The 18,748-nt window shown below is 31.1% G+C and overlaps 1 protein-coding gene across 1 annotated transcript in view; it reads left to right on the top strand.

Moving 5' to 3' along the window:
* The window catches only part of LOC123302316 (laminin subunit beta-1), a 63,253-nt gene extending 45,141 nt beyond the window's left edge, over nucleotides 1-18,112 (top strand). The window contains exons 11-18 of the mRNA XM_044885192.1: nucleotides 125-951; nucleotides 3,776-3,872; nucleotides 3,942-4,133; nucleotides 5,453-6,240; nucleotides 9,041-9,229; nucleotides 12,825-12,988; nucleotides 14,047-14,522; nucleotides 17,907-18,112. Coding sequence (XP_044741127.1) covers nucleotides 125-951; nucleotides 3,776-3,872; nucleotides 3,942-4,133; nucleotides 5,453-6,240; nucleotides 9,041-9,229; nucleotides 12,825-12,988; nucleotides 14,047-14,522; nucleotides 17,907-18,046 — 2,873 coding nt within the window. The 3' untranslated portion in view covers nucleotides 18,047-18,112. The remainder of the gene's footprint in view (nucleotides 1-124; nucleotides 952-3,775; nucleotides 3,873-3,941; nucleotides 4,134-5,452; nucleotides 6,241-9,040; nucleotides 9,230-12,824; nucleotides 12,989-14,046; nucleotides 14,523-17,906) is intronic.
* Nucleotides 18,113-18,748: the final 636 nt, after the last annotated feature.

Here is an 18,748-nt window from a genome sequence, read left to right as displayed (position 1 = left end):
TACATCCTTTAATGTATGGCTTAGACTTTCTAACTTTTTACAGGATAGTCTTACAAATTGTGGTGCAAAAACAACTCTCTTCTATCTATTTAGACAAGTAATTTTATTTTTCCTATTTTTGTAGCTTGCGATTGTTCTGGTCAAGGTTCACGTGATAATTTCTGCGATCCAATTACTGGACAATGTAAATGTCAAAATTCCAATACATACGGACGGCAATGTGATCAATGTCGTCCAGGATTTTGGAAATTCCCGGATTGTCAGCATTGCGAATGTAATGGTCATGCAGATACTTGTGATTCTCGGACTGGTGCTTGCATTAACTGCCGCGATTCAACATTCGGGCATAATTGTGAACAATGTAATAGAGGCTTTTACGGTGATCCAAGAATTGGAATTGACTTACCTTGCAGACCATGCCCTTGTCCTGGACCGATCGGTAGTGATCATTCCCATGCAGATTCTTGTGCGTTGGAACCAACAACTTCTGATGTATTTTGTGAGTGTCATACCGGATATGCTGGTTATAGATGTGATGTTTGTGCTGACAATTACTTCGGACATCCAGAAATACCTGGTGGAATTTGTGAAGAATGCCAGTGTAACAATAACATAGATATACTTCGACCTGGCAATTGTAATTCGACAACCGGGAAATGTTTACGTTGTTTATTTAATACGGATGGAGATTCATGCGAACACTGTAAATCTGGTTATTATGGCGATGCTGTAAACGAAAAGAACTGCCGGGAATGTATTTGTGATATATTGGGAACAGATCTTGATGCTGGACCTTGTGATCGTATAACGGGTCAATGTCCATGTAAGAAAAATGTTATTGGATTACAGTGCAATGAATGTAAAGAAAATCATTGGAGATTAGCGTTAGGAAATGGTTGCGAACCTTGTGATTGTGATCCTGTCGGCTCCTTATCAGAACAGTGTAATGTGGTATGTATTTAGTAAAACTTTACTTTATGAGTTTTTTGAGAGAGTGGTTAACATGTAAAAAGGTTTATTATCCTCATTAACATGGCCGTAGCAAATAAAGCACATGCAACCGGCGCAACAGATATTGAAGCGCAAAACAAAATGTTTGTTTTTTACATTTTACGTTATATGTAAATCGCATGACCGTAACTAGGGCGTGGCAAATGAGGCATATTCCACCGGCGTAAGAGAAATTAAAGCGCAAACCAAAATTTTGCTTTGTACGTAAGACAAAAAGTTAGTAAAAATCATTTAGGTCATAAAAAAAGCAATTATTTCGTATTTCCAGGTTTGCATTTAAATCTCGATTCAGCAAAAATGTTTATTGGCCCCCAAGTTATTGCAAAATAAAGGGCGGGTTTTCTAAATTATAAATATTTGTATACTTCGCTTTCCTTAAAAATGGAAATGAAGTTATTCTTTAAACATATTATGATTTATTTCAGAATAACTAATAATAATAATAAATGTTTAATGAAATATCGGAAATTTATAATGATTCTGACTCGTAGTTTAATTATTTGGCGCTGGTTTAATTACTGCTTTATGAGTGTTTTTTTATGAAGCATCTATCATAATAAGTATCAGTGATCTAATTAAAGGTATTGCCATCAAAGCTAACAAGGCATTTACCTTTGTTTAATATACTGGAGATAGGAAAGACCTAATCTGTTTCGCACAAAGAGACATCGGGTCCTCTGCAAAAAGTATGTTGTGTATACACCAACAGCATTTATTTAAAATTTAAACTTAGCGGAACTAAAAGTGCTATCTGTAATTCTAAAATTAAAAAAAAAAAATCGACAAGTGATTTGATTCTTGCTAACGATATACAATTATCTGATAATTTTAAAAGGTGACTTTACTACGTAAATATTTTGGGAAAATTTTGTTTTTCGCAGTTTCCGAGTTTCTGTAGGGATGTCCCCAATCTAATTAAATTTCCTATGATACATACTATCTGTATACGAATTTTCATCAAAATCGTTAGAGCTGATCTGTATATACAGAATGTTCGATTTACATCTAGGCATATAAATATCACGAGTATGACACAGTACATGCGTTAAGCTTTTCATCTAAGTAAGAGGTATTATAGGTGTTATATGAAATTGCAAAAGTGACTTGCATCGTGGCTTATCTGTTGTAGTTAATTTATTAAACTAAGAAACTCCCACTCTCCAAGCGTCTTACAACTATATCAACGCATATCGAAGCTTCAACACATGTATATAATATCTCTCACTTAAAGGCATTGCTTAACGCATGTATTCTGTCATACTCGTGATGTTTATATGCCTAGATGTAAATCGAACATTATGTATAAGGCGCAATCTAAATACTTACCACCGGCGCTATCTACCCACGTTACGACCCTGCTCATGAAAAGGATTAAGGCTATGTGGGCATGATGTCAGAATATTTTATACTTCTTGAAAATATTATAATACAATTATCCTAAAAGTTTAAAGTTGATTGACCGTCTCTAACTCGAAATAAATTTAATTGAACTTCGGATAATTAACAGGGAACGCATAGACAAAGTTGTGTTTTTAAAAAAATTTTTAATTCTAGAAAAAAAAACTATTCGTCAAATATTTTCAAAATACTAAAAAATCAATAATTGACCGTTTAATTGTTGAGATATAATAATGCAAAGTTAAAACATTTTATTATTGAATAGAAACGTCTATAGTTAGTGTATGGTGGTTGAAAAAAAAAACTATATTAACATGATTTTAAACGCATCGCACACTTTATATTGGATGTATACAAAAAGTTAAATACAGTGAAACTTGGTTAAGTGGTACCTGCATAAGTGAGAAACCTCCATAACTGGAACGTCTTCTGGCTTAATAGCCCTATAAGACGCTTTAAAAAACTACAAATCGTAGCTTTTTGCGGGTTTCTTCATTCAATTTGAACAAAAATGGTCTTTATAGAAAAACAAGCCACTTTTTTGGAATATTTTTTCGAAAAGTATCTAGATTCCGCAAAATACATACGAAAAAACAATTTTTGGGTAAAACTTTTCAGCCCGTTTTTGCCTAAACTGTACTGTTTGTTGAAAAATGTTTCGAACAAAAATATTATCTTTTTAATTAATAACAATTTTCTAATTTGAAGTAGTTCATCTAGTGTTCATCTATCTATTACCAGGCATGTAATAGAGTCAACTTTTCATTGAGCTTGAAAACCTGGATCAATTTTAATGCCTGCGTAAGATGTGCGCCAATAGACCCAACATTTTTTACTTGAAGCATTTTTATTGATACAACTTATTTTTTGAGTTTCAAGCATATGTCAAAATAAAAAAACATTCTGTATATGAAGAGTGAAGCGTTTCTTTCATAATATAATCATTGAAAAAAAATAATGGCTGAACAATGTTTAACAAACAAACTGCACATCCTTAATTAATATTTTGACAAGTCATTGAGTCAAAATATAAGAGGAAAAAACGTGAAAATGATACTGTTTTAACATTAGACCTATGTACATGAAAATACAATTCGATTAATGAATATGAAAGTTCGAATTCATTAGAATATTACATTTTTATGATTATCTTAATATGATTTTGTTAAGTAAACTCAAGCAAACATTTTCCACCGACTCCTATAAAAATCTACTGACAGGCATTTAATTTCCGGATAAAAAGCCTTATTTCCTCCGTTATATCATCAATCAGCCGGAAAATTTCTGTTAGTAGCTGCTGGTTTAAATGTCCAGCGAATCGAATGGATAATGACTGGTAAATTATGAGCTTATTTTTTGGTTTCAGTATGATGGACATTGTGATTGTAAACCCGGATTTGGAGGCCGTCAATGTAATCAATGTACAGCAAATCATTGGGGTAACCCTACCATTGAATGTTTCCGTAAGTAATTTAGTAATGAAAATTAAAAAATTCACAACTAAAATTTAATATAAATCTTCTTTTGTACAGCTTGTGATTGCGATCCTTCTGGATCCAAAAAACTACAGTGTGATCAAGTAAATGGTTCTTGTATCTGTAATACTGGTATCAGTGGCTTTAAATGTAATAAATGTGCAAGAGGATTCTTGGGCAGTGCACCAAATTGTTCTCCGTGTGGTGAATGTTTCACTAACTGGGATTTAATATTGGATCAACGAAAAGGTAAGATTTATATTTGGAATATTTTCAGTGAATTGAATGGATTTTAACCCGATTAATGTCTCAACTCCTGCCATGAGATCGTTCATAAACCTCGCAATGCTACTAAGGGGAAGGAATATTATCACTAAGTGCCTATTTTTGTTTAAATATTATTATCACGTAATAATAATATAATGATGTAGATATTTGTAACCACAAATATTCAAAGATGGCTGATTTTATAGACTTTATAGATAAAAATTAAATTATAGCAGTGAAAAGATGGTTGTGTGAGTATACGTATTTTTTCCAAAGATGTGAGTGATACTTAAGAGAAGCTTTCTAAGTGTTTTCAGATTGATTTCAATATCGATGTTTGGAACCTGTTAGTCAATAATATGAATCAGATTGTTTTATATTGAATTTACGATTGACTTTACCTTTAGTTTGTATTAATTGCAAATCCGATGTATAACGACCTTTAACGATCACTTGTCTTTTGTCATCGAAATGAGTTTTGAAAACGCATTTTTTTTCTATACACACGCCATCTGAACAAATTTCGTAGTGAATATTATCTATTTTTGTCTATTATCAACGTTAAAATCATAAACACCTGATAATATAACCAAAAAACAACCCAAAACAATCAATATTGGCGACTCGACTCAGTATAAAAAACAATGACGAAAAAGTAATAGTGCTTTATGTGTGTAGATCACTGATCATTAAATAATTATGAAGATCAACTGATCAATCAAAATTGTAGGTGTAGGTACTTAAATGAATAAGAAACGAAGCTACTTCGGTAAATGTCGTAATTTGTTATGTAGTTAAACAGTGACTATTTATGCGTTCGTATGTAAGGCATTTTATTGTACTTATACGAACGCACACACACTTAAATCGTTCACAAGTATGGCTGTTGCTATGGCTCACATATAAACATTTAGGTACGAATAGTTTCTGTCTTTTCCCAGGTATTCTCAGGAGCGCACTGCGAAGTTACTTAAAATTGAATGAACGAGCTTGCTATTAATCTGTATGCCGTATAGAATTATAGATGATATCCGTTAAAATTTTTTGTTTATTGATAGTACTCGTAAATAAATAATATTATATATCAGTACAAGATTATACATATTTATCTGAATTATTTAGGGTAGGCAGTGTCTTTCTGTCTATATACAATGCACACCACTGCCAATCACCGGTACCAAACTTTTATTTAACTGGAGACTAAGAGCTATTTACGATCACAACGTCCCAAGGTGGCAATAGATGGTCATGGAGAAAAGTGTGGATCAACAATTTGATATTTATTTTTATTAATTTTACAGAACAAACAAAACAATTAATCGAAGAAGTGAAAAACACTATCCAAGTCGGTACACCTGGTGCATACACTCAAGAATTTGATTCAATGGAAAATTCTTTGGCAAATATTAAAGAATTCTTAAGTAAAACTTCTGATAGTTTAGTGGATGCACAAGATTTACAAAATCAACTTGATTTGAAACAACGCGAAGTTAACGAAACAGAAAGATACGTAGATGATGCCGATAAACGTGTCAACGATATTATCACAAATATAACAATACGTACATTCAATTTGGATGAACTGAAACCTCAATCTGAAGAATTGAAATTAAATGCTGAAAAACTACGTAATAACGCAACAAGCATCCAAGAGGGTAATGTAGAATTAGCTCTTGCCCTAACTGAAAAAGCAAAAGAAAAAGTTGATAATATAGTAAAAGAGGTGGCGGCGTCTCGTCAACAAATCGAAAGGGCTGAACAAAATTGCATTGCGGCTGAATCGTTAGTGAATCGTACGAAACAAGAGAAATTCGATGAAACTAAATCGAATCTAAATGATATTCAAACAACTTTGGATGGACTTTTAAATAATATCACATCGTTAAATGAGGATATTTGTGATCGAAAAGGTGTGCTTGAGGGTGGTAAATGTGATTCGATTTGCGGAGGAGCGGGTTGTGGTTTTTGTGGTAAATCGACGTGTGATGAAGGTGCTATTGTTAAAGTTGATAATGCCGATATTCTAGCGAACGAAGCTGCCAAAGTTATTAAGAATAAGGAATTAAAATCGGAAGAGTTGTTGCGAAATGTGAGTAAATTTTATTTTCTATTTTCTGTGTAAAGATTCTGAGCAAATCCATTTTAACTTTGCTAATGATAATCATTTAAAAAATACATTCAAAGATTTTGATACAGGGTATTTTATGCGGCCGTTTTTTATTCCTATCTTTCGAATTTACAAAGATGTATGATAAAATATGTCTATAGGCTAACGTACGGTTTGTTCAAGCCATGCACGGCTAACTAATTCTCGGAAATCTTTAAATGATTTTTAGCTTTCATTTGCATGTGCAAAGAATAACAGGGTGTACCATAATAAATGGTCAATAATTTAGGAGGTAATAGGGTACGCCCAAAAAGACATTTTGGTGTGAGAAACATGTGTCTGGGAACTTTCTCAGGGCTAAAAGTGTTAGAAACTTTGCTTGCGGTTTCGAATTTCTGCCAAATTCGTTTTGCCCTTCATAATCTGTTCAAGAAAACACAAAATTATTTTTCACAAAAATGCCTACAACTTTTTTTCGAAACAGTTTCTCAAGAACTCAATGTTTGTGGCCGAAATTCAGTTACGTCTACAAGCGTTAGAAATCTTGCGTACGCAAGGTAAAATATTAACAATTTTTTTAACCATAGGATTAAAAGTATGATTACATTTTTTCTGGCTTTCGAATATCGAATATATTTCTAGGTCAGATATTGAAATATTTTATTCTTACTGTTCGTCTAGCTTCGCCGAGTTCTAACATAATTTAACATAAAAATTTCATAAAAAATCACTCGTTATAATCGTGGAAATGCAAAATAAAAGAAACACAATTTTGTAAATCAAAAATTTGTGTTAAGTCATGGTACTTATGATATACTCGCAATGTTTTACAAACACAAGTGAAATGCAACTAAACTCTTAAAAAACTTTTAATTGCCACGACATTTTCGAATTTTCAATAATTCAAACACAAAGCCATCTTTTCGTCAAATAAAAGCTGAAAAACATAAAATAGAGTAGAATAAGTCAGGAAAAGTTTTTTCAAATTTTACCCATTGAATTTAAAACTCTCCGAGGTTGCTAACACTGTTCTCGGTAAGAAAATAGTTCACGATCGATTTTATAAATATTTATTTGACAAACTTTACTCATATCCTTATGGGCAAGCGCGGGTCCAGTCCTCAAAAAAGTGATGAGCACGGCACAGCATACATTACAATAAATAAATAATTTCTTTAGAATGTCAGTAACAATATTAATCAATAAATAAAGCACAAATTTTTGTCGAAAATTCGTTATTAACGAAAATAAAGATTATTTTGTGGTTCTGGTCAAAAATTTCATGTGAAAACTATATATCTTTTTATTTTGAACAATTCTAAAAACTTTTTGACTCTTGATATTTTTACTTTAACTCGCCGTTTTCGATATATAAGCGTTTGAAAAAAGAAACGTGTTTTTGCTAAAAATTTATTATTGACGTAAAATAAAGATTATTTTGTGATTCTTGTCAGAAATTTGATTCGAAAACCATATGATATTATATTTTGGACAGTTATAATGACTTTTTGACTCTTGACAATTTTGGCCCTCAAGGTTTTCGATATATAAGCGTTTAAAAAAACACGTCTTTAATCCTTAATTTCAGCTATACATAAAAAAAATATACATATTATTAATTAATTTATTTTATTTTTTCAAACGCTTATTTATATCGAAAACGGCGAGGTAAGACAAAAATTGTCAAGAGTCCAAAAGGCTTTATAATTGTCTAAAATATAAAGTCATGTGGTTTTCAAGTCAAATTTTTGGCTAAAATCGCAAAATAATCTTTATTTTAGTCAATAACAAATTTTCTGCAAAAACACGTTTTTTTTTCTTCAAACGCTTATATATCGAAAACGGTGAGATAAGGTAAAAAATATTAAGAGTCAAAAAGAGTTTAGAATTGTTCAAAATAAAAAGTCATATAGTTTTCACATGAAATTTTTGACCAGAACCACAAAAAAATCTTTATTTAGCACAATAACGAGTTTTCGGTGAAAATCCACATTTTATTTTTTCAAATGCTTAGATTTCGAAAACAATCAGGCTAGTTAAAAATTTCAAGAAAATAAAATTACTGGGAATTGTTCATAATATAAAATACAATAGTTTTACAAGAGATTAAGGTGTCCGGAAGTAGGGTAATTCTGCCCCACCCTATGGGGTTAAATCGAAAAAGTACAACATCGCATGTAATATGAATTTGTTAAAGTACACTCATGCAAACATTTTCCAAATAAAATATCCTCCCATATAATTCTACTGACGAGGAGTCAATTTCTCAGTTAGAATGTTTTTCGGTTTTATTTCCTCGATTATTAGTCAAAACAGCTCCAAAAAAAAAACCGGCAAAATAAAAAGTTCATAAAATTTTTTATTAAGCTGGCCTCGGCGCACTATCTTGGTTGCTTTATCGTAATTTTGCCCCTGTTCTCGATGGAATCAGTTTTTATTTAATATATGCCATTACTTAAGTTGTTATTACTTTCTTTTACATAGCTTTTTCTATTCTTAATTTTCAATTACAAGTAAAAACTTTGAAAAGCCATCGAAATATGTCGATTTTTGAGGCTATATCAACGAAGCAAGCAGATAATTATTTAAAAGATCTCGTTGACTCGAAATTTAAAAATTTATTTGTATGCACATTATGCACCTGAACTATGTATTTATAAACCAAAAGTGAAACCTAACTATTATGAAGCTACACAATTGTGCTACCTTAATTGTTATGAATTGAACAATATTGGGATATTTTTATTATAAAATTTATCTTTAAAAAAATTTTTATTTTCAGCTTTCTCAAATTAATAGTGACACAGCGAAAGCTCACGAAGAAGTCACAAATGCTTATAATAGAGCTTTAGAGACGAATAGAACAGCTAGCAGTCATTTACAAAAAGTTGAAGAAACCATCGATAAAATCAAAAACTTGAATTCATCAAGTAAAAATTCACCCAAAGAACTACAAGAATTAGTGAATAAGGTAATTATATCATATCATTTATTATTAGACATATTTTTAAGTGAAAAGTGAAACCAACTTTTACATGTATATTTAACAAGCGGGGTATTAGAAAAATCCCAGAACAGCAGAATAATTTTTGTAAACTTTATTATCCGATTCAATTAAATAAAAAATATGAGTGAAAGTACAAAAATTTGCACCCGGCTGTAATTTGGTAGGATTGCTCAAAACACTATCATAAATGAAATGTAACAAGACATCATCGATCCGAGACGTGGGAAAAAATGTAAGTGGGGTCAAAGGTCACAAAAACGAGTTTTTCGTGATTTTCAACAAAATGGTAAGTTTTATCATAAATTTAGCTCAAAAGAAAATTGTAAATCAGATAATTAAATATAAAAATGTCTCAATATTTTTTTTCCTAAGAGAGTTTCTGAGATATAACGATTCAAAAAGTTGGAAGAGTTGCAATCGTCATAATATGTATACGTACGCCACGTACATCACTGAAGCTGAAATACGATTAAAAATATTTTTCTATTGATCAGTTTAACTTACACATATACAATTACTTACATGGTCCGGAGGTTGTAAAGGTGACTGTTAGGACTAATTTCCAATTCTTTACATGTTTAATGGTAACATAAATGCCCAGTTCAAATTATTGAAATATAGCAATAAATTAAACTTGTTGCATTAGAAATTATGAAAATAAGTTACGAAATTGTATAAATAATTTTGTATATGTAAATTCACATAATTACTTATTTAAATTTTTTAGAAAATATTATTAAATTTTCAATGTAAGCCATAAAATTGTATGTTCATTCATCAAATCATATGACGATTACAACTTTCCAACTTATATCTCAGAGACGGTGTCTCTTAGGAGAAAAAATACTGAGGAATTTTTTACACTTAATTATCTGATCTGCAATTTTCGTCTGAACGAATTTTGTGAGAAATCTTACCATTTAGCTGAAAATCGCGAAAGAACCCGTTTTTGTGACCTTTGATCTCGCGTAAAATTTTTTTCAACATGTCGAATTGAACAATTAGATTTCATTTATGATGGTGTTTTGATCAATTCTATCAAATTTCAGCCGGATGTGAATTTTTGTACCTTCGGATGTTTAAATTTACTGGATAACTACGTTATTTTTGAAAAATGTGTTTAAAAAAAATACATTCTTTTTTGTTACCCGACTTCGCGATGCAAAGGAATGGTAATGTGTTTATCAGTTTATGATTCTTACATTATTCGATTCGTCTTAATCTTTTGAATGTCACTAAAGACATGGCCGTAATGAAAATTCAATATGGCGACCACTAGACGCCATATTGTGTAAATGAAAAAAATTAAAGTTGACTAGCTATATTAAATGGGGTTCATTGAATAGCTATTAAACAGACAAATCGATTGACGGAAAAATCATTAAAATCGGTCCACGTGTTTAGTCTTTAGAAGGCCATAAAGAACCAAATATATTATAGATTTACGTAGAAAATATATACTTAAATATGCATTTTTTTGTGACAAAGAGATCCAAAAATCGCTGATAATAAAAATAGACAAACTATGTTAAGTGGGGGGGGGGGTCATTGAATAGGTATTTAATTTGCCAATTAATTTGCAAATAAATAAAAAGTTATTAATTAAATTATGAACTTAAAAACTTGGAACCAGGGTTTTTTAGGATTTACGACATAAATACTTGTTGATATTGTTGCATGCTAATCTAAAACGTTTTTATGCAACATTTTTTTACATAACCCCTACAAAATCATTTATAATTGTTTGAAGCCAGAAAGTTAGTTTTGTCATTAAAGTTCAATAAAATTAATAATAAATTAAAAAAAATATACATAACATTCAATTTCGTTTAAGATTTCATACATTTATGATACAATATATATAATTATTTTTTTATTTGTAATTCTTCTTCTTCTTCATATTTTTTTTTTTTAACCCGTCTTCATTTTTAATTAGTCCCTCGAATTCTTCTTCAGATTGCACTACATTTTCAGATTCTTCCGATGAATCCAAATCATCAGTTCGAAGAATTGTCTCTCAGAATTATAACAATAATCCGAACCGTGGCCCTTGGAACATAAATTAATATATATAAATGGAATACCATCTTACGATATTTCTCCAATCCGTAGGATTTATGTTGTTGCCAAACCACTTCTGAAGTTTAAGATATGCACTAAACGAGTGTAACCTTGCAACTCCTGCGGTAAGTGGTAGTTTCTCTAATTTAAAATTAGATTTGACTATTGCTGTTTGATATATTACAAAACGCAAATCGTAGAGCTACGGATTGGGGTTGGAGAATACCTGAAGATGGTGTTTTGGTTGGAATAATTGCTCTAATTTTGCGTGACAAACTTCGAACTTGATGATTTGGACGAATTAAAAATTAAGATGGGTTAAGAGAAAAAGATGAAAAAGAAGAAATACAAATAAAAAAAGTTAGATATAATTAAAAATATTGTTTAACAAATGTATAAAATCTTAAATGAAATTGAATCTTATGTATATTTTTTTAAATTTATTATTAATTTATTGAACTTAAAGGACAAAACTTACTTTCTGGCTTCACAATTGTAAATAATATTATGAAAAAGTATTTTACATCGAATTTTAAAAGTTATATGAATATATCATATTTATTTTGTAGAGGTTATGTAAAAAATGTTGCTTACAAACGTTGTAGATTTTTTAATTATCGATAACTTTTCTATTTAACTTTTTTCGATACAACAAGTATTTACGCCGTAAATCTTCAAAAACCCTGGTTCATCCCTTTTAACGACTGCAAACATTCAGGTCCTGAGTTTTTTACCCTGTATTTGTTATCACTTTCTCAGCTCTTTCCCGTTGAAATTATCCTGTAAGGTTTTATTTTTCAATAAAAGGTAACTCGCCTACTTTTAATTCTGATTCTTCCAATGGTTCGTATTTTCATAAAAATTTACTTTTACATAGAATTTCTCGTGTTTTGCAGCAGTTTTTTGCAATTTCCTCAAAAAAAGTGCATTTTAAAATATTTCTGCCCAAACCAGTATAGCGTAAAATCACAATCGGTTGGTATGTTTTGATTAAATTTGCCAATCTTTCGTATTTTTGAAACTAAATCGCGCAAGACAACATAAATATGTTTTACATCTCATACATTTAAGTATCATAAGTTTGGAGCGCTATAAAGAAAAACCAGTGCATTATACAGAAAAAAATTTTTAAAAAAATTTATAAAAATGATCCTTACTATTTTTATCGTACGATGCACGGTTAAATATAGATATTATTTCATAAAACATGTTTTCCAAGATGGAGGCTGAAGCTCGACCCCCTCCCCCTGCCGACTTGGATTTAGATTACTTTTTTGCTCTGGTTATTGGGCTAAAATGATTAGTTTTTAGTGAATTGCATAAAACTGGATTTTTTCGAAATCACCTTTTTTTCTGTACATTTATGTAAACTTTTGTTTTACAAGTCAAAAGCTAACACTTGACAACAGCGATTTTTCATATATTTCGGACGAAGCAGTTTTACTTATTATAAAAAAAAAACAGTTTTGTCTTATATTCATGATTCCTTTTTATCTAGATTTTCACGTTGAAAATATCATCAAAACCAGAAGATATACAACAATTAGCTGATAAAATTACGAAAACTGTCACAACATTAACAGATATTGAAGCAATTTTACGTGAAACTGAAAATGATGTTAGTTACGCTAAAAGACTTTATGATGATGCAGTTCAAACCAAGTAAGTAAGCAGTTCACTTGATTCCCAAGTACAGGGTGAACCATGTGAACGTTTAATGACAATTTAATATACACAATCAAAATATTAAAAGAAAATTTTCAAAATTTTTCAAATCCCTCTTTCAAAAAAAAAATTTGGTGACTGAAGTTTCAGAACATTAAAATAATTTGAGACTAATATTAGCTATCTACTCATACTCCTTCACTGACAGTACGCATTTTTCCGCCGGCAACATGCATTTGTTTATTTCTTTGCATGCTCTCAACCAAAATTCAAGGAGAAATTCTGTTAAAAAATTTTTCATATAAACCTTCTCTCTAGGGCATCCTCTGAAATTGTAAGAAACGAGCTTTGTGATGATCCTTTAAAATGAGAGTTTATATGCAGTATTTGAGGCCCCCGTAGATTGGCCACTTTCTTTCGTACACCAAGATAAACACTTAAAATATAAATATCTACTGCTATTGTTTATTATTGCATTTTTATACCATGTGTATATGAAATATATCAAGATACACTAAGTTTGTAGCGCTTAAAAATATTGATGCTACAAACAGAATTTTGGTATAGGTGTACATGAAATAACTTAATTAGTACATTGTCGGTTGTCCGTCGGTCCACAAACACGATAACTAAAAAACGAAAATAAGCAATATAGGTCAATTGGGTCCTTAGGACCCATCTTGTAAACCGTTAGAGACAGAAAAAGAGTTTAAATGTAAAAAATGTTCCCTATACAAAAATAAACAATTTTTGTTTGAAACATTTTCTCGTAAACATCACTGTTTACCCTTAAGGGTGCAAAAGAAGTTAGAACATTATAGTATGTATTACATAGGAATATCAGTTATGTGTGCGTGACACCACAATCGTGTGGTGTCATACACGACAGTAGTTATGTATGAGTAACTATCTTTCTTTAGTTACATGACGTAAGATAACAAATGAGTGAGAAATGAACACTGTCACTATGCATGGTATTTCAACAATTAACCCAGTCAGTTGTTTATTTTCACTTATTTACAGTTGCCTATAATTTTTTACCCAATTTTAAATAGAAACGATGCTGAAAATGTTTTGGAACGAGCAAGTACTGTTAAAGCATCATTGGCGCAAGCAAACGCTTCACAAGAAAACATTACAAACTTATCAGAAAAAGTTAACCAAAACATTAGAGATGTACAAAAGAATTTAGAAGATATCTCAAATGAAAGTCAAGTGGCCAAGAACAAAGCTGGAGAGTCTGTAAATCAAGTTGAAATATTAGATTCACGTTTGCGAACCGTTCAAACAAACTTTTTGAAAAACCAAATTGATGCAGGAAATGTGGAAGCAGATGGTAAAAAAATTGTTGAAGAAGCTGATAGAGCAAAAGCTGATGCTGTCAAATTACAATCAGATTATTCGGAAGCTAATAAATCATTAGCTGAAAAAGTACAATATTCACAAAATATTAAAGAGCGAGCAAACAAATTGTTCGAACAAGCTACTAAATTAAACGAAAATATAACCAACAAAATTGATTATTTAAAAGGTAAGTTCATATTTAATGGCGATTTGAGTGTTGTTATTACGTGCATTCATACAAAGGAGATGTTTACAAAATATATGACGGCCTGGCCAATATTTTATGCAGTGTTTTTTGTCCATCGTGGGCAAAGTCGTGGAGCGGACACTAGTAAATTGATAAACTTGTATGGTATTAATTTGTTCGCTCACAAAAATTACGAAAGTAAATGTTTGCGCATCACAATGTCGTCACATTTACTCTCAACTACTGAACAATTTTTGATGAAATTTCTTTAAATTAAATAAAACGCTAGTATACATTTTACATTAAATAATTTTAGTTGGGTACTCACTTGAATAACAAATTCAAGCTTTCGTTTTTTTTTTTTTTGCGTTGATAATGTCATCGACATCCATATGTTTAGGAGAGCTAGCTCGAATAATCTTTCCTGTCCCATTGGGGCACGCAAACAAGATTTTACCCCGCGAAGTATATAAAATGGTCTCTCTGCGAGAGTTAGGCTCGCTGAAAGAGTTGTCAGTATTTGTAAGAACATTTTTATATTAGGGTACAAATTTTGGTCGCATGCTTCGATGAGATGAGCTACCGACTCTGGTATGGCGGAGTTGTTTTGACATTCAGTTTTCCATTTGGCTATCCAGAGTCAGTATTCATTTATTACAGTTGATTCACTATCATTAATGAATCGCCGGTACATGTAAATCACTTTTTTCACTGCCTGGATATCGATATTCAAGTTTTTGACACCAACATTTGGTTCAGGTAGTCAGACTACCAACTGAAATTGGTCGAGTACCTCCGGAGGCAATCTTTGCCTCAAATCATTGATAACGGAATCTGATAGAGTTATGCAAATTGATTTCCGAAAGTACTCTTCTACCGATTTTGCTATGATTTTTTCGATTTTTGATACCTATATGCTTTTAAACGAATTTTTAAACAAAATAATTGTTCCCCCAAAAATTATCAGATGGGGGTTTAGTATAAAATTAGGAACAATAGACTAACTATTTGAAGCCTTTTTTTTAAATTTTATTATATTATTACTCTATTTAGGTGATGGGCATGCCAATCATGCCCATATGGCTGGATCAGCCACTAACTGAAGTCTCATTCGAAAGAGCAATTCAAAGTGTTGTTTATTGTATGAAATCTAAGATCTAATAGATGGGACTCTAGTGAAACGCCCGTTTGACGTAGAGATCTATTTTCCATTAATTTCCATACAAGAAACCTTCCGATCCTGTTCGCATTCTGCTCATGCAGCGCATTCTTTGCTGTATATCGACTGTGTCTCAGAAGAATACTTTCACGGGAGTTTGAAATGTGGTCACACTATGCACAAGAAGTGGGGGAGACTCGTTAGATCACTCAAAAACATACAATTTGCATGCAGTTTTTTGTTTATACCGTGAAGCGAATTCTTCATGATGATCTTTCATTCCCACGCGAAATGAGATGACAGTTTGGAGAGACTATTTTAGTGGGCGCCTTATCTCTCTCAGAATCGATTAAGTTTTCGGTGGGCTATCCAATTTAATCTTATGTGATTCTTTTTTATGGGGCTTTCTGAAAACCATTGTATACATCCATTGTCGGAGGGCTTTGGATCAGCTTAACACAGCTGGACCCAATATACGGCAAAACCATAGTCGATATTTCGGTCACTAGGCGTTAGAGTTTGAGTGGACAGAAATTTCAAAAATTGTATATTTAGAGTTAATTGAGTCCGCTTGTTTGAGGCGATAATTTTTATTGGTTGAAAGTTGTTAAAAATTCATTAGGATGAATTAATTACCAGTAATTAATATGATGCTAGGGGCTCCCGTGTAGTGAAAAAGTCACTAAGTTAGCTCCTGGTGGCATTTTATTATGAGAAATAATCACTAGAGACATAAAATTGAATCAACTATCATACATCGATCATAATACAACCACTGGCATAGAATTTCGACACAATAGATTTATCAAAAAAATTTTCCTAAATTCAGATGTCTGTATCTCCGATTTTAACCTTATACAGCTCAATCGAAGTATGCTCTTTCGATTTTTGAAAATGTAGCTCAAAAGCTATAATCATGCCCAAGCGCCTTGCGTCGAGGATGGAGAAAATTTTTGATTTTTTTATAACATTAAAAAGTGAATGCCGAGTGCAAAAAGTATTTTCATTTGGCATTTTTGAAAACCGATATTGGCAAATTTATTCTTTTCTCTAGAGAAATCGTCTGAATATCGCCGAGCCGTTATCGTACAAATTGGCACTTGACTTGAAATTACTGTATCTTTATCCGTTATTTTTTGCCTTAGCAACAAAGTAGAAAACCATTTTGTCGGAAATTTTAGTACCTACAGTTCTAACAAGAAGAATAGTTCAGTACCCTAACTAGGGGAACACACTTCGTGGCCATGGGGGATGGGTTCGTAAATGTTATCAAAAATAAAAATCTAAAAAAGTTGCACAAAAATTTATCCCGGATCTTTTCTGGCAGATGTTTTGAAAAATTTTGAAAAAGGCCATTTCTTGGGATTATGGGCAAACTGTTGATTTACGCTGATAACAATAAATTAAAGATAATTCAAAAATACGTATTTTGAGCCAAAACTCGACCCTGTATCTTTATCCGTTCTCTAGTTATTAGCAATTGAAGTTTTAAAATTGATAAACTTTTTCCTCGGAAACGGCGGGAGAGTTTATTAACTTCCTTAGCATTAATTGCAGAATTAAAATTTGGGCATTTTTTTTAAAAATTACTAAAAATTTTTAATAAAAAAAAATTAATTATTAACTAAAAATATAATTTTAATTAAATTTTGTAATTAATTTTTGAAAAATGCCCCAAATGTTCGACCAGAAGGAGTTTATTTTGATCGCTTTCCACTGTCAACGTAGGACCATCAATTTTCGAAAATAAACAGGTACGAGCCCGTTTCTATTATTAATACATTCGAAAAAAACATCATAAATAGTACACAAAGTGTCCTTTTCGTACTATTATTATACCTTTTCGTACTATTATATTGTTTAGAGTCTAAATGTGACACTGTGATGTGTAAACAAACGCACATTTACTTTTGTAATTTTTTTGAGCGAACAAACTAACATTTTACAGGTTTATTAATTTACAAATTCTCTGTACAAAATCTTGGTAAGAGCGTCATATGTTTGGTAAACATCTCCTTTGTAGGAATGCACTATATCGATCATGAGCGAGTTCATACCCCGATTTGCATTTGGCCGATTTTCGGATGCTGTGCCGTGCCCATCACCTTTTTTGAGAGCTGAATTCCGGCTTGCGGAATTCTGTGCCGGCGAGTGTAATACGATCCCTTCAATGTCGTTATAACTCATTTTAACCGTATCTAATTTATGAAATGTTATTCTTTCAGATTTATCATTAGAATCTCGAGAAAAAGAACAAAAATTAAAAACTTTATCATCGAAACTGGATGATTTAAATTCTGAAATGGATCAATATTTGAGTGTTATTCGTGCTCGTTCGTCGTATTATCGAGGATGTAATACATAATTGTGGATGTGGATAGTCGAATAAATAAATCATATAAAAATTGATAAATATCTTGTAAATATCAAAAAAAGAAAGTATTTTTTTGCCATGTCATTATAAATTTAATGTTTTTTAAATACATACCTACATTTTGAAATTTTATAGACGTAATGTTTTTACCAAATTTGTATTTTTCATCAATTATATTTTTTACTTAAATAAAAATATTTGTACAATTTATATTAGTTTATTAAATTGAAATCTATCCCTCGAAGAGTAAAGCTTCCCGAAGGTCAGGAAAATAATCAAGCCTCAACGACCCAATATAGATATAATAAACCTTTTTCCTGAAAAGTTGAAATGCTTTTTGTTAATTTTGTATAAAAATATAGGTCGAGTAGATCCTATAACTCGAAAATTACGCATTTTTAACAATAAAAACACTATTAAAAAATTGTAAAAAAGTTACGATTTTTGAAATAATTTAAAACAATTTTTATCGGTTACTGACCTGTGATGTCAATTAGTAGAATGATGATTAATAGATTTGAAAGTATTAACATAATTTCAAACACTGTGTTGACATAGTTTGCATTTTTGTTTATTGAATAACTCGTTTATCTTAAATTTTACACGAAAAATGGTTATTGTCAAAGTTATTTGAAATTATATTTCCTACAATTTTGGTCCTTATCAATTTTTGCTTGGGATTGATATTTTTCA

The sequence above is a fragment of the Chrysoperla carnea genome, chromosome X (assembly GCF_905475395.1).
Source record: "Chrysoperla carnea chromosome X, inChrCarn1.1, whole genome shotgun sequence".
NCBI lineage: Eukaryota > Metazoa > Arthropoda > Insecta > Neuroptera > Chrysopidae > Chrysoperla > Chrysoperla carnea.
Note: the sequence above shows the minus strand (reverse complement) of the source record. Positions and strands in the feature narration are given on the sequence as shown.